Source organism: Trachurus japonicus, chromosome 3 (assembly GCF_045865225.1).
Source record: "Trachurus japonicus isolate A0001 chromosome 3, Traja_1.0".
In the NCBI taxonomy this organism is placed as follows: domain Eukaryota; kingdom Metazoa; phylum Chordata; class Actinopteri; order Carangiformes; family Carangidae; genus Trachurus; species Trachurus japonicus.
The window spans coordinates 23943442-23959017 of NC_140909.1; the positions used below are offsets into that span (position 1 = coordinate 23943442).

Below are 15576 nucleotides of genomic sequence, written 5' to 3' on the forward strand. Positions count from 1 at the left end.
AGAGATTTAATTGCGTGCCTCAGAGTCGACCCTTTTATTAAAACAAGTCATTACAGCCTGAAAAGAGTCATTTGTTAACCTATTCTTTCCATCACTTCTTGTAGCTGCACTAAAAGGCTTTTCTCTTTTTCTAGATTTGTATTAATGAGTTCAATGAATAGCAGATGGTTAACTAGTAAAGTGGACTTCTTCTTTTTTTTGTTATTATTTTTTTAGCAGGTTATTGTGAACTGCGTTTATTCTCATACCTGACGAGACTCCCAGTAGAATCGGGATCCCTGGCAGTGACCGTCCCTATGACCGTGTTGATCGGGGAATTCTCATTCACTTCCAGGAAGTACGTGGGTTTGGAGAAAACCGGAGGTTCATCTGAGTCTTCGACAACAATCTTCACTGTGGCTGTGTCTTTGAAGGGCCCGTTGCTGCTGGGCTCTGAGCGCATGTTGGTGGCCTCGACTTTCAGTGTGAAGGCTCTCTTGCTCTCGTAGTCTAATGGCTGTGAGGGAGGCAGAGGAAGGAATGATCAAAAACTGTTTCAATGTGCACCTGGGATGTAAAAGCACTCACACTCACTCCACAGCATTTATCTGATAGATGTCCCTATCAAATCAAGGAAACATATAATCAGCTCATGAAATACAATGTATTATTGCAGATTAGTAAAAGGGTTTTTCACTCATCAGGAAGGATCTAATGAATGACACTATCAAGTTTCATTATAGGAAGTGTATCCAGAGGTTTTGGAGCCTGACTCATACCAGGAACCACAAGTAGGGAAGGGAGCTGAATGTCTGCTGCCTGATTGAAATTATGCTTTTTTTCTGTGACTGTTAAGCCACTGCCACCATTTTAAGCCACCCATCATAAAGCAGTTAAATTTACTTCCACCTCAACCAGCTACCAGATTAGATTAGAAACACTCTAACGATATAAAAGAGGGCCACTCTGCATAATGAGTACTTTTGACATTGCTTTTAGACTTTAATTTAAAGGTCCTATATTTTACATTTTTCTGTGTTTTATATCAAAGCTTTGGTATCCTCAAACATCCCACTGTAGTATTACATCTCCTCTCTAAGGCTCAGAGAGTCTCGTGTTGTGATATCACAAATTTACAGAAGTCCTAGCAGCTGGTTTTTAGGCTCAGTGTCCGAATGCAGGCTGTACATTTCTCTGTGGACTGACACTTTGATACTTTCACAGTTTTCATACAGAACCTACTGTAGTCCTGATGAGAAAAATTAAAGACCTGGGAATCATATCTACCAATAAAGTAACCTGTGCAGAGTACATTTATGTATCATTAAGAATAATTCAGATATTTTCTGATTTCTCTTCTAAAAAGAAAAGAAAAAAAACATGATCAAGAATAACTTTAAAAAGCTAAAATCACAGACAAAAAAAATGCTGCATTTATTAATAACTTTTTCCCAAGGCACACTCTCAACAGGTCATAACATCATATTAGCTAGCAGCCAACGCTCGGGGTTAGCCTTTTAGCAAGATTATGTTTTTTTTTTCTTTTTTTCTTTTTTTCAGCACTTTCACAAGACAGCCGGCAATGTATGACAGTCTACCTAATTTTGCACCTTATCCACACTGCCTTCCTCACAAGAGTTTTGTATTGCATTATGCAGCAGATATCTATTTTAATTTGATCGCTTTTGATCAATCAGTTGCAATATTTCTATTTTTTTTAGCGCTGAAAATGTTTTCCAGCTTTTATGGGACAAGAAAACATAAAATCTCCCTGCTAACAGTGTCTGTGACAGCAGATTATTTTATAGTCCTATCAAAACCAGCTCACATCAAATAAATAAACAGGTGCTTAGTGCAGGACATGTGATTGTGTGACTGACACATCTGTGTGATCTATGTTTTCCATTGCTATACCATGTTTCTTTTAAAGATGGCTCTTCATTAACATTTAAGAGGAAGAGGAGAGTCAAAATTTTACTCCTCCGGCATCTCCGAGGACACCCCAGACTGTCACAATTTCATTCTGAATCACCTCTGGTCGCTCTCATACTACTAGAATAATGGGATCAAGTCACTTCCACGCTCCATAACCAGGATTTATAGGGAAATCAAAACTGGGCCTTGCCGCTTGAGGGGATAGAAGCTGGCTTGGGGAGAAGGCGAGGACTAAGAGGAAGGAGATGAACAAAACGAGAAATGTATTCAGATAGAAAAAAGAGGACGAGACCAAGAGGAATTGTCCCTGAGGTCAGACGAGGCCAGCGCTGAGTGCTCTGGGGGCAGAAGGGGGCATGTGGGTGGAGGGGTGTCTGGTCCAGCTGCGAGACAGTAGCAGCAGCCGGGGGGACGGAAGAGGCGACCCAGGGCTTTGACTTCCACACTCCTACACTCCTGGCATCAGGACACTAGTAGACAGACCTAAGCCCCTGAAGCCTCTCCAAGCCCCACTCCTCCACAGTCAGAGAAGCTATTTGGAACACTTTCATTATTAACCTCCCCTTCCTCTCCTCCTCCCTCTCCTCCTCACTCCTGACACCCAACCCGCCCTCTGTTTCTTTTCTCTCTTGCGCTCTGATCCTGCCGTCTGTGCTGAGAAAATTCAGAGTGTGGCTGGACCTCAAGCCAATGGATTAATTCAGGGAGTAGTGGAGAGTATGAGACTATAAGGTTGTGGCTGGATAGTCTAAACCATTATGTGGAAATGGTGAGAGGAGGAAGGCATAGGTTTTTAATATTAATTATTATCATTTGAAAGTGATTTTTTTAGTGTGGCTGGCTGACACCCAGCTGAGGTCTTGCTATCTGGTAATTCTCTGTTGTTTAATTTCTTTCTTTCCTGTGAGTATTTTTATTTTTTTGCCATTCATTTGTGCCATTGATATGAACACACTGGATACTGTGCAAAATGGAAGTGATTTTTGTCAAAATTAAAGCTGCATCATCCAAGGAAAATTAAAGCAGCAAAGCTGGAACATTATAGCTGCTTTTTGTTTGTATTTTGCCATTTACCAGAGCAAGCTGTAAACACAACATTCAGTATTCGTTTTTAGCTCTGTTTTGCTTTATTCAGCTGTTAAATGGATGGTTGTGGGCTGTAAAACCAAAACCAAGGGCAAAAAGGATGTTGAAACAACCCATAGCTGATGATTAATCCCTGTGGGTTGATCCCTTTAAGTGACCAATTTTCATATTGCATCATAATAACCTGATCTATTGTCAATATAAAAATATTGAATAGTGCAGCCTGAGATTGAAGAATATTTCCTTGTGAGATGTGTTTCAGCTAATGTAGCAAATTACTTGACATTGAATGCATCCAAAAAAGGCTTACGTTATTTTGCTTCTCCCTTATCAAAATATTTCAGTGTTATTCCCACTTGACACCATTGAGAACAAGTCATTATATTTGTTCCCAGTGTCCTAACAAAGAGCTGAATTTAATTACACCAAATCCACTTAAATGGTTTAAGGAAAACATGGCAGAAAACAGCTCCTTTGATTAGCTGAGTAGAGTTTGATTTAAATTATTTTTCAGTATTCATTACAGAATCAAATAAAGCATCTATGCAAGCCACTCTTTTAAATAATGTATGTTATCCTGGCCTTGGAATCAGGATGCAAGTCATTTTTGACCCATTCAAATTATTAATTCAATAAACACACAGAGAGCTTTGAATGAGTAATCCAGAGAGAGCCACTTTGATTGTTATTAGTATGCACGGTGATACTGTTGTACAACTACTGTTGACTATTAAAGAGTTTCATAAGGTAAAAAAAAGCAATTAAACTACTGCATGTAGCAGGTTTTGGGGAGTTAAGGTTGTATATCTGGTTAACATTCTTGCATAATGTTGGTAAACTACATGGCTTAGCTGAATGAGGTTACATTTCTCAACAGTGGCAGCAACAAACCCGTTCTTGTTTCTCCTGAGTAGACACCCCCTGCCGCTGTGTCCCACACCACAACCCTGCTGTGTCATTCTTCGGTCTCTCTCAAGCGTTAGCATCAAATCAGTATGTACACAGGCCATTTAGAGACTTCAAAGTTCAGCGTTGGCTGCAGGGGTGAAAGCTCAGCATCCCACTAACATCCCTCGACAGGCCTGGGGGCTGGGAGATAAAAAGCTTAAAAACCCAAACAGCAAAGAATCTCTGCCCTGGTTTGTGCCTCTCCAGCCTCAGTTAGATCAATATGTTTTAACCTTGCCGCAAAGGATCTTTAATAATTTGAATTCCGCATTAGATGGCAGTTTATAGACCCGTACAGCTGTTGACAGGGACAGGGCGTGTTGGAAAAAGAGCCACGCTCACGATTAATCTTTTCTTCTGTTACCCCGGCTGGAGGATAACAGTGGTGGTGGATATAGAACAAAAACAAAAAAAGTGACAGCATTACAATTGCTTCTTTTAACTCACCCAAACTTGAGACCCTGCTCCCTGCAGGGGTGCAAAAAGAAAACACTTAAGTGTGCAAATGCCTTGCTACTCTCCCAACACATTATCGTCTATCTTGCTTTAGCGATGTAGGCAACAGACTCAGGCCACGGAGAGAAAACCGAGGAGACATGGGGAGCCTCTCTGCGGGACACGGAAGTGGAGGTTGCCTAAAAGACTAACACATTTGACATTTGCTTTGTCAACACTAAGAGATTTTATGACTTTGTGTCAAGTTTGTTCTGGAGCACTGATGTTTTCTTTAGTGGCAGTGAATTGTAGTCTCGCCAGACTGCCTTAGCTCGTATACATGCCACCTCCCACACAGTTCATTGTTCACACTTTGACAAAGTCACACCACATGTCCTTGGGGTAATGTCATTTTACATCACAACACAATGGCATTCCATGTTTGAGTGATGTATAGCTGTTTTCTCCAGACACTGAACCAACCATGACTCAAGACTTGAGAACGCCCATCCATCAATCATGCATATGATTCAATATATGTAGACATCCCCTCCCATGCAGAGCTTCTATAGACTTGGAATACAGAATACATATATAAATAACATGTTCTTTGGCATCTTTGATACCATGTGCTCAAAGCACAATTTGATTTTCCAGAGATGTCCTTGAGACGTAGTTTCGTCTCAACTTTGCTTGCCGGTCGCAGTGTTATTAAAATGCATTGTGGTTTTCAAATGTAAATTTCAGCATTGAGCCAAACATAGGTTTGCATGCAGTAAATGTCTGCAGGCAGCAGATGGTGTTCAGGTTAAAACTTCTACAGCTTAAATCTAGGCAGAAATTTTCTTGCTTCATACCGTGCTGCAGGTATAGAGACTCATCACAATGAGTGAAATTGTGCGAAGACGACTGAGAGCCCACATGTCTTAGCCTTTTGAAATTACCTGATGAAAACAATGCTGCTAATTCAATACAGCGCTTCACCAACAACACATTGCACCATGTCATTACGTGCTAATGTGTTTGCCTCAAGGTGAAACAAAATCAGGTTTTATGACAGGAATGCCGCTTCTTTGCCTCGGGACCACACACCTGGGAATATCTAGATGAACAAATTTAATGTCCATTGTCTTTTCTTCTTGGAACAAACACTGCCAATGTACCCTTGAGTGAGGCAGTTACCCAGCAACTGCACTGAATAAGTTGCTTAGCTGAGCGCAGTGGTGGAAAAATGCATCTCTTACATGTGGATGTGTAGAAAAAAGTCGAGTCCATCTGCTCTTATGGCGATCATGATGTGGGTGTTGGCAAAACAGACTTTAACCAACATTTAAATGAGAGCTGAACACATTTACAATAAGTAGTGGTTCAGTATAAACTGTATCTCAACAGACTGCAATGAGAAAATAAGTGTATAATGTATGAAAAAAGCGATTCAAACTTCTTACAGTATTTGTCTAGTACCTACGCCTGCTAAAATATTCATCCTTTATTTCAAGCATACACCATCTGAATGTCATGTTTTTCTCAGCCATAATTTGAATTCATACACGCACACACAAAAAAAGGTTTTAGAATATACACAGAAAAGCAAATGCTCCTTTAGCTCCTAAGCAACTCAGCTCCTTGTGTATTAATATTTAATGCTACACTTTTGAGTGAAGCCTGCCTGAATGCTAAGGGAGAGGTGGTGAAAAGACTGGGCAATCTGGCCTAATGTTAGCATGCTATCTAGCATGATATTCATGATTCTATTCAATGGAGTATTTGCTAATGTGTTCGAGTGATTACCTGTAGCAACTTCACATAGCTGCTACCTTTCTAGCCAACATCGGAAGCTGCACCTTGTCGCCACTGCAACTCACAGCCTTGGTGTGTTTGACAGTCAGTCAGTCAGTGACTCATAAAGAAAGAAAGCGTTAAGGGGTGACTTCAGCCATTTCCAGTGGAGTTTCTAAATCTTACCTTTTTCAGACGGAGAATCCCCTCCTGCGTCTGTCCATCTGTGACAATCTCAAATATGCCTTGATCATCTCCGTCGATGATGTTGTATGTCGACTTGGCGTTGTCACCAATGTCTCTATCATTTGCTTTCACCTTGCCGCCTGTTTTCCCTAATGGCAGGTCTTCAGGTATTATAAACTCGTACAGACCTGTGGAGGACAAGACATAGCTCTAAAAATGTTGATCAAATTAAAGAAAATTGTGGAAGCATATTAGAGCTCTGTATCATCATTAGACATAGCAGCGGCTATAGAGGAATTAGCTTCTGAGGAGGTTGTTTGATGAAATTTAGAAGATAACATTTATTTTTTCCCAATTATGACCAATCAAAGAAATACTCATTTAGAGCAGCAGTAATTTGCCTCACGTCGTAATTCGATTTGTGACATTAAAGGACATGAAGTTACTCACTTTTAGAAAACTTTGGCGGATTGTCGTTTATGTCTGTGAGTGTGACGGTGACTGTTGTCGTTCCAGACAAGCCCCCCATGTGTCCTCCCATGTCCTTAGCCTGAATGACCACCAGGTACTCCTCTCTCATCTCCCGATCCATCCCATGGAGAGCAATTTTTATGGTCGCTGGAGGTGGAAACAGTTCATCGCACATTAATGCAATTATAAACATGAGTGATATACTCTGCACATCTTTTTAATGATGCTCATGAGGCTATGCACAGGCAAGCGTTAGAAAAAAATACAAGTCATACAGTAACCTTCATCCACACCTTACACTCAGGTTATTATTTTAGACCATGACCTTACAAACCAATGGCTCCATACCAAGCAGGGGAGAAGAATCCCCTGCAAGTTTATTCTCTGAAAAAGCAAGTCTCTGTGAGAAAGGTGGTCATGGCTGAGGCAGCCCCATCACTGAGAATCAGCTGTGTTTGTTTTCAAATGCGTTGTTTCGCTGTCTGCAGTCATTTGTATTCTGATTGAGTGTGAATTATGCTGTCTGTCTTGTATAATCTTGAATATTGTATGCAGAATGGACCTTATTGACTCTGCCACAGCGCTGAATATAAAAAGGGCTCAGCACCGGCATATACGGATAATCCACTCAGGAAACAGAGGCCCGCAGGATCATCAAATGAATATAAAACCCCTCATAAAAGCCAGGCTTTGGCATGACACCCTGCCTCGGTCCTGAGCTGCCTCAGACAATGAGAATATGCTTAGCTATGATGAAAAACATGGGAGGGGTTAGGATGTTGTCCGTGCCTCCATTTTCTATTCTTGAGATATATACTCCTACGAGATGTAGCACAATTCCAGGGTCAGTTTTTGTTTTCGAAGGGCAACACTGATGATCTAACAACTAGAGGACGTGAAGGACAAGAGTTGAATAAAACAAAATAATTACCTCATCAACAAGACTGCTTGGGGAACAAGCTTTAACCTTGTTCAGAAAACTTAAATAATAAAGTACAAGAAGCATTTTTTGTTGTTGTTGCTTTTACTATGTTTCATTGACATTTTTTTTATCCTCCTCTAGCATTTCATCTTGCTGTTGCCAGCATTTTCAATATACAGTAGCTCCATGCATCATTCACATCTGCACAGTAATGACCAAACAAGCAACTTTCTTACAAAACAATGGTGTGTTCGGTCACCGTGGGACAACAAATTACTTTGGACCACTCTGTGACACTAGTGCCAGAAACCACAACTCTCACACCAAAGACCATAAGTTGACTTGCACATGTCATATTATTTGGGAGCTTGTAATTCATTCACTCTAAACTTTTCCTGCTTTTCATTCAATGTTTTTTTAGGGAGAGATATATGTGTCTCTCAGGCTTCTCTCAGGAGTGACAACAGGTCATTGATCCAATCAGCTCAGAGCCTCTGTTTTGTGACTTCGCAAAGTCCTGACTACTTGTTTTGAGGCTAGGTTTCTATTAGCCTATGCTGTGTGCATTTCTCGGTGGAGTGATACAATCACAGTATTAATGTAGAACCTAGATCAGTTTTATCATTTAAAAACTTTTTTTTTTCTTTTTTTTGATAAAAGGGACCTTTTATGTCTTTGTGGTCACACCACAAAAGGATGAAAAACAGTTTAAATTGCAATTAACAAAGGAATGTAGTGAGTGTTTAATCCTACATAGACACTGTCCTTGCTTTGTTCCATCTGCACACCTCAGCAGAAATCCCGACCCATCAGAGCAGGCTATGTTTTTCCAGTCCTCAGCTGTCCACTTTCGGTGGGTCTGTGCTCACAGCATCCCAAGATTTCTGTTCTTGGCTGACAGGAGTGGAACCTGACTTGGTCTCCTGCTGTTGTAGCGCATTCGCCTCAAGGTTGGATGTGTTGTGCATTCTGAGTGGTTATCTGAGTTACAGTAGCCTTTCTGTCAGCTCCAACCAGTCTGGCCATTCTCCCCTGACCTCTCTCATCAACACAGCATTTCTGCCCACAGAACTGCTGCTCACTGGATGTTTTTTGCTTTTTCACACCATTCTGAGTAAATAAAAAAAAAGAAAAAGAATAACTCCGGAGACTGTTGTGTGTGAAAATCCCAGGAGATCATCAGTTTCAGAAGTACTCTGTCTCGCCTGCCACCAACAATCACGCCACTGTCAAAGTCACTGAGATCACAGTTTTTCCCAAATTCTGATGTGAACATTAAGTGAAGCTCCTGAGCTGTGGCTGCAGGATTTTATACATTGCACTGGTGCCACATGGATACCATTTTACACATCAGCACAAAACTCTAAATGCTATTAAAATGTCACTGTTAAATATGTACCACTTTGCAAAGTGTACCTAGCCACTTATTTCCTGTTTAAATATAAAGCAGTAACTTCAATGGTCCTAATAGGAGAAAATGTAGACCCTGGAATGATCGATTATTAAACAAGGGAATCAGAAATTACCCTGAGCAGATGAGGTAAGTAGAAGTCCTGGTTACTGTTGTAGAAAATACAGAACTGGCTGTATATGCAGTGACGACATGAGCATGTGCAATGCTGCTTACAGAGCATACACAGTGCATTTTCTCACATGACCTTGTAAATATAGATAGGATACATTTCTGGAGGTGAGTGTGCAGAAATATATTATTATATATATTATCCCACTGCCGTTTGAGCAGTAAAAAAATATTATTGGTGTAATTTTAGTGTGAGCTCTGACTGGCATCAATGTGGTAAACCTACCTTGCTTTCAGTCACATAAATGGATCCATAAATAAAAACAGCAACACAAATTTGGAGTCTTCTCTTGCTCATACACACACACACACACACACACACACACTTGAACATACTTCAGTTATCCTGCTAGGAGCAACACTCTCATCTCTGTTGATCATCGTTAATTATTCAAATTAATTCCTAATCACTGAAAAGGGAGGATAGACAAACACTCATTTCCATAGATATTTGCCACAACTTTTTTTTTTCTTCACCGACCATTAACCAAGTGATGAATTGGGGCATGATGTTTATTTATTTATTGAATGCTTTTCATTTCCAATGTGGTGTTATAAGTGTCAAATGCATTCTAATGGTTGTTTTCCTCTTACCTTTTATTTTTCATTAACATTCATTAAAACATCTGGCTCACTTGAATGAGCCATCTGCGCGTGCTCCCGCAGTCGCACAGAGCATGAATGCTAATCCTTAAACTGGCCGTTTAGTGTGTTTTCTATAGCCATGCTACTGGTGCTGATGCCTTGAATGTCAGGATGCCTATAACAGCGAGGACGAGCCCAAATTTCTATGTGTTGAAGCGAGCATTCATCCTAATTATGCACATAAATTTTGAGCCTGCCTTTCTTTCGGCTTGTTTATTGTGTGCTGTTTTCCAAATTGTGAGTCGTCGATTTCCATCTCATTTCTTATTAATGTAATTTCACCATTATTTAATCATATTGCTTACAGACACATGTTAAAAAGTCAGCTGAAAAAGCAATTAAAGATCCAATCTGGAATCTGTTTTGAGATAACTTTATGCATCATGACGCTGCTGAAGAGTTTGCCTTGTGAAAGGAAGATGCAATTATTATCATTATTATTATTATCATCATTATTTTGAATTCATAACACAGTCATGTTACACAGCAGCGTACGAGTGCTGGCCCATTTAGCATTTAGGACGACCAATCAGCTGATGGAAAATGCGCAACTCAGTGATGCAAAGCTCCATTTATATGAATCATCTTCTTTAATAATGAATTCCATGTGACCCTTTGTTGAATCATGATAATATTGAGTACATCATAATCAAATGCAGGGCTGTGGCATTCAAACCATCAGATGACCTGGTTAAACCAGGACAAATACAATAGAGAAACCACCATGTTTGTCTCAGTGTCCCCAGCCACCTACATGTGGTGTGTAGCCCACACTTTGAGCTGGGAGAGGCTCCATGTGCATCAGTAGCTACTAACTCAGCACCTTCCTGGTTGACTGTAGCTGTGGTGAATTTATTATGTAGATTCCAATCGGTTGGTAATATTGTGTGTGTATATGATTCTTTTCATTTGTTGTGTCATTAACCGTTGTCTGACGAAGCCTGACGAAGATCTCTGTAAGATCAAATGTTACATTATTAGATCTATTGGAAGCCGCTGTGTATGGGGTTGGTTATTTCCATTTCCCTCAGCAGCTGTTTTGTTCTTATTCAACAGATTTTACAACATTTTTCTCCCACCAAATGGCTATGCTAGTTCATATTTTAATTAAAGCTATACACTCCTCAATTTAGCTATGTAGACGCTAGTAACATGTGTTTTTTTGTTTTTTTGCCCCAGTGTAGTGTTTGTGTTTTGAAACATAAGTGTGCAGCTGCAGAAGGAAGGAGGTAGAGAACAGAGCGGGCCTGGGAGCCAAACTGAACAGCAGCCTCATGCAGCGATAATCCACAAGCATCTCAAAAAACAGATGGGCTGAGTTACCTGCAGTCCTGTTGTTGTTACACAACTTTTTTTTTAAAGCTATAACCAACACGGTCAGCTCCCTTTTAGCACGCATTTGGTAATGCTGTCCCTTCTGGGCTTGCTAAAAAGGGGTGAGGTTATCAAACAGCATCAACATACACAGTACATATAGTAGTTACACACATTAACAGATCTGCTGCGTGGTCGTCTGTTTTTTTTTTTTTTGTGTACCACAACAGAGTAAGATTATCTCAGGTGGGCCAGCAGGTGTGAAAGCTGTTGCATCTCCACCTGCTGGAACCTGTGCAACTTGTAGCACCTGCAGGCAGTGCACATGCATATTGAAAAGCCACCCTCTCACTCACTGCTGTCATCTCATTCTCTCTGTCTCTCTTCCTTTTCATTGAAATCCACAGTATTGGCAGCACAGAGACTTATACTGCCAAAACTCAGACAACATTAGAAATCAATAGAAACTAAAGTGAATCTAATGTTGATTAATTGTTGGTAAAATCAAGGTGCTGCAGGTATAGGAAGATCCACCACCCTAAATGTCGTCATAGAGGAATTTCTGTTGATACACAACTGAGTGTTCATGTATATTCATGTAATCAGGATGTAGATGTCTTGTTGATATTTAGGTGTCACAGTTTACCAAGTAGCCAAAGCCTGATTTCCTCATAGACCCATCCTCTGAGAGCCATCTCCTAGAAATCATGCTTTGCCAATTATGATGTGATGACAACGTAATTGTCTGGATTATATTTAGAGGCAACATCATTTCTTAAATGAATGACACATTGCATTTATTATTTGAATCTGTGTCACTAAAAGATGGTTGTTATTCTAGCGTCACACCTGAGCCCGGAGCTCACCAGGAAAATATCATAACTTTGATAAACTGTAAATAAACGTTTTCTGTATACCCAGACATCGATCTGCAGTGCTTACACTTCCTATTGTACTGAAAGATTGGATATTCTGATGAGTAAATGCATTGTTTTTTGGATGTTTAACTAATGTATTTAACTTTTTTTTCCTTTTTGCTCTATTTTTCGAGGATTCTGGCACAACTTCACCCACTCTTTTTTTTTTTTTTACAAGAATATTACAAATCTCACAGGTGGCAGGTAGTCTTGTGCATATTGTTTTTTTTCTTAAGTATATTTTTGGGGGGCATTTTTGCCTTCATTGGATAGTATAGAATAGAGAGACAGGAAATAGGGAGGCTGAGAGCGAGAGTGACATGCAATAAAGGGCCGCCCGATGCAGGATTCAAACAGGGGTCGACTGCAGCAAGGACTGTAACCTCTCTATTTAGGGCACCTGCTCTACTAACTGCATCACACAACGCCCCAACTTCACCCCCTATTAAGGCGCATGGGGAAAAGAAAAAGTCTGGAGAGGTCAGATCTCCAGCAACACTTATTATGGCAAGAATTTCATTATTAGGTCAATGAGCCTGATGAAGGCCACAAGCCAATATGTTAATTAAATACATTTCCTTCCTCTAAAACCTAATCCAGTCAGCGTTCTGATGCTGAGGACACGGCTTGGCTGCTGACCCTTAGCTTTTCTCTGTGCATTTGTGCTGTTTTGCTGTCAACAGCGGCACTATTGTTTGTTTTTCTTATCTGCTGCTACCTGCTCATTTGCACTATTGCATGTCGTACATCTTGTCAGGTTTTAATGGTGTGTTGTGTGTTATGCAGATTATATTTATATTTACTGTATTTGGAGAAGACAAAGATAATTTTCCACTGAGGTGGGCGATAAAGTTAATCAAACCAAATTAAATCAAATTAAATTAAATCAAATGATGTTTCCTTCGGATCATACTGTGTGTGTGTGTGTGTGTGTGTGTGTGTGTGTGTGTGTGTGTGTGTGTGTGTGTGTGTGTGCATGTGTGCGTTTGTCTATGTATTTTCTTTTTAGAAAAAAATGGACAGCTAGAAAACATTTGGACGGCATTGTCAGCAATTGTAACATTGGTAAATTATCTGCTGCAATATAGTTATTGTCTGATACAGAGTTGCTGATCGATTGTCAAAACATTCATCATCATCAACATTCCTTTTTTAAACTTTGAAAATCTTAAAACTTCATAATTATCTACTGTACACTGTGTGCACTTATAGCCAAATACAGTGTGTACACCCATCTGTTTTCCTGGGATGTGATGCACAGCTGGCTCCTGAAAGCATTAAAGAAGGCATAACAGTTAGAGTAAGGTTGGATCCAGACACAGTACTGTAGGTTAGGCCCTTCTAAAGTAAAGTTAGTGTTGTTTAGATGTACTTGCCTAAAGGCTTGGTCAAACACTGATAGCATGCTATTTGACCTGAGGTGACTTTGTAAGCTCATTTATTTAAGTCAAAGACAGTAATGAAAAAGGACAATGTTTAAATACTAAAAGGTTCTGGCCTAATGTTCCTGGTCTTGTCTAGAAGAAAGAAACCATTGAAATAATCCTGAGATGTAATCGGTGTCTTACTGTAAAGCCTATTTCTTTCCTTTTTGTCCCATCATGGGCGTGGCGTTAACTCATTACATTTTGTATTACATTATGCTCTCCATTGGTTAGAAACAGACAAAGGATTTGCACACTGTATTAATAGCTCCCATTAAATTTAATGAAGCAACGTTTCGATCTCACACAGATCTTCTTCAGGCTTTGTCAGGCAAACAATGAGTAACAGCACAAAGAGCTCCGTTGTTAGGCCGCCCTATAGAGGTGTCATCCTTTTGTGTGTATTTTTTTTCAAGTCATTGAGATTATATTGGTCTTGTCTGTTATTGTGTTGTTTGACATGTCGTGTCCTCTGTCTTCAATCTCAGCAAGAAACAACAAGTAAACAACCACTGTACATACCTGAGTTAGGGTCAACAGAAAAATATGGTTGTCCCTCCAGTATACTGTAGACCAGCTTGGCGCTGTTCCCATACACTGGATCATCAGCATCTGTAGCTGTTACCCGGGTAACTGGGGTACCTGTGGGGCAGACAAAGAGAGCTATGAGTAAAGGGAATCGGCTCTACATTTCTGTGAACTACACTTTCAAAGTGCCGAACCAATCAGCATAGTACAATCATAATGAGACTATTTGACCGTGTGTGATTTAAAAAGTCCTGTCTCATCTGTGTCAGACTTGCATTTGAAATGCACTGCCATCACCTCTCCCCCTAATATGTGAACTAGTATGGCTTGTTTCACAATAAAAAAAAACTTGCATAAATAATTCAGAGTGATTTTCTGTCTTAAATGTAATGCAACAATAACTTTATTCACCAAATTCCACTTTAGAATTCATGGCAAAAAGTCATTATTTTAATTATTTATGTTTTTTATTTTACTAAAAGTTTCTTGACTGATTTTTTATTATTATATTTAAGAAAGGCCTAAATGGCCTGTCCCAAACTGAAGGCCAAAACTGTACGTCTGTATATGTCTTTTGTCATGTGTTTGCACAGTTCTGGCCTCAAAGTGTCAATTACTTACAGCAAAATGTGACATAGCTTCAGATAACATATGGTACACTGGTGGTTTATCCTACCTGAGCAAACGAGTGATGTCTGTGCTGATTAGTCACCTATAGCCTCTCCTAATACTAGCCGGTGCGCAAATCAACACAGACGTGATGGATGGGATATTACACCGCAAAAAGAGTATCTACAAATATACATTGGTAATTTTTTTTTCCCACAGCTGCTGGTTTTCAAGACATTTTGAGTATGCACACTAACAGGTGAGTTGCAGCACCAAAATACTGCATTGAAAGTAATAAGATAGTGTAGGTCTCTGAGCCTAATCACATAAAGCATAATACCAATAGGCCTAAGCACTGAAGAAAAATACTTCTGAAAAGATTGAAAGGTTTGGCAAATGAAGTCATATCTAACACCACTATTCCTTTAACACAAGTGCAATCAGCCATTACCTTCACAGCAATAATATTCAGTAACAGAAATTAAGTGCTTTATTGAAGGTTTGTGGGCAATGTATGCAGGGACCTTCATCAATACACTGGCTCTGCCAAACGCTCAAGGCAAATCAGAAAATAGTGAATTGAATGAGAATTCAATCCAGCATTGACAGCTCCATTATGTGTTGCTGAGAAAAAAGACTGAATACAAAGTGACTATTAACGCAATTAAACGTTGAAATTACAGTGACCCTGCTCCTCATCAGTCTCCGCGTGAGGGAGTGGTTGTTTTGGGGGGGGGGCGAGCAACGCGCTAGCAGGAAGCTACAGATGGTATGGTAATTGTTTCTGTGAAAGATGTTTGGAGGTGTTCTGACAAC

The 15576-nt window shown here is 39.9% G+C and overlaps 1 protein-coding gene across 2 annotated transcripts in view; it reads right to left on the reverse strand.

Moving 5' to 3' along the window:
• The window catches only part of cdh8 (cadherin 8), a 102956-nt gene that overhangs the window by 17665 nt on the left and 69715 nt on the right, over nucleotides 1-15576 (reverse strand). For both annotated transcript variants that reach the window (XM_085767402.1, XM_085767410.1), the window contains exons 4-7: nucleotides 14146-14265; nucleotides 6799-6966; nucleotides 6349-6536; nucleotides 249-496 (exon numbers count right to left, since the gene is read on the reverse strand). In XM_085767402.1, the coding sequence (XP_085623528.1) occupies nucleotides 249-496; nucleotides 6349-6536; nucleotides 6799-6966; nucleotides 14146-14265 (724 nt within the window). The remainder of the gene's footprint in view (nucleotides 1-248; nucleotides 497-6348; nucleotides 6537-6798; nucleotides 6967-14145; nucleotides 14266-15576) is intronic.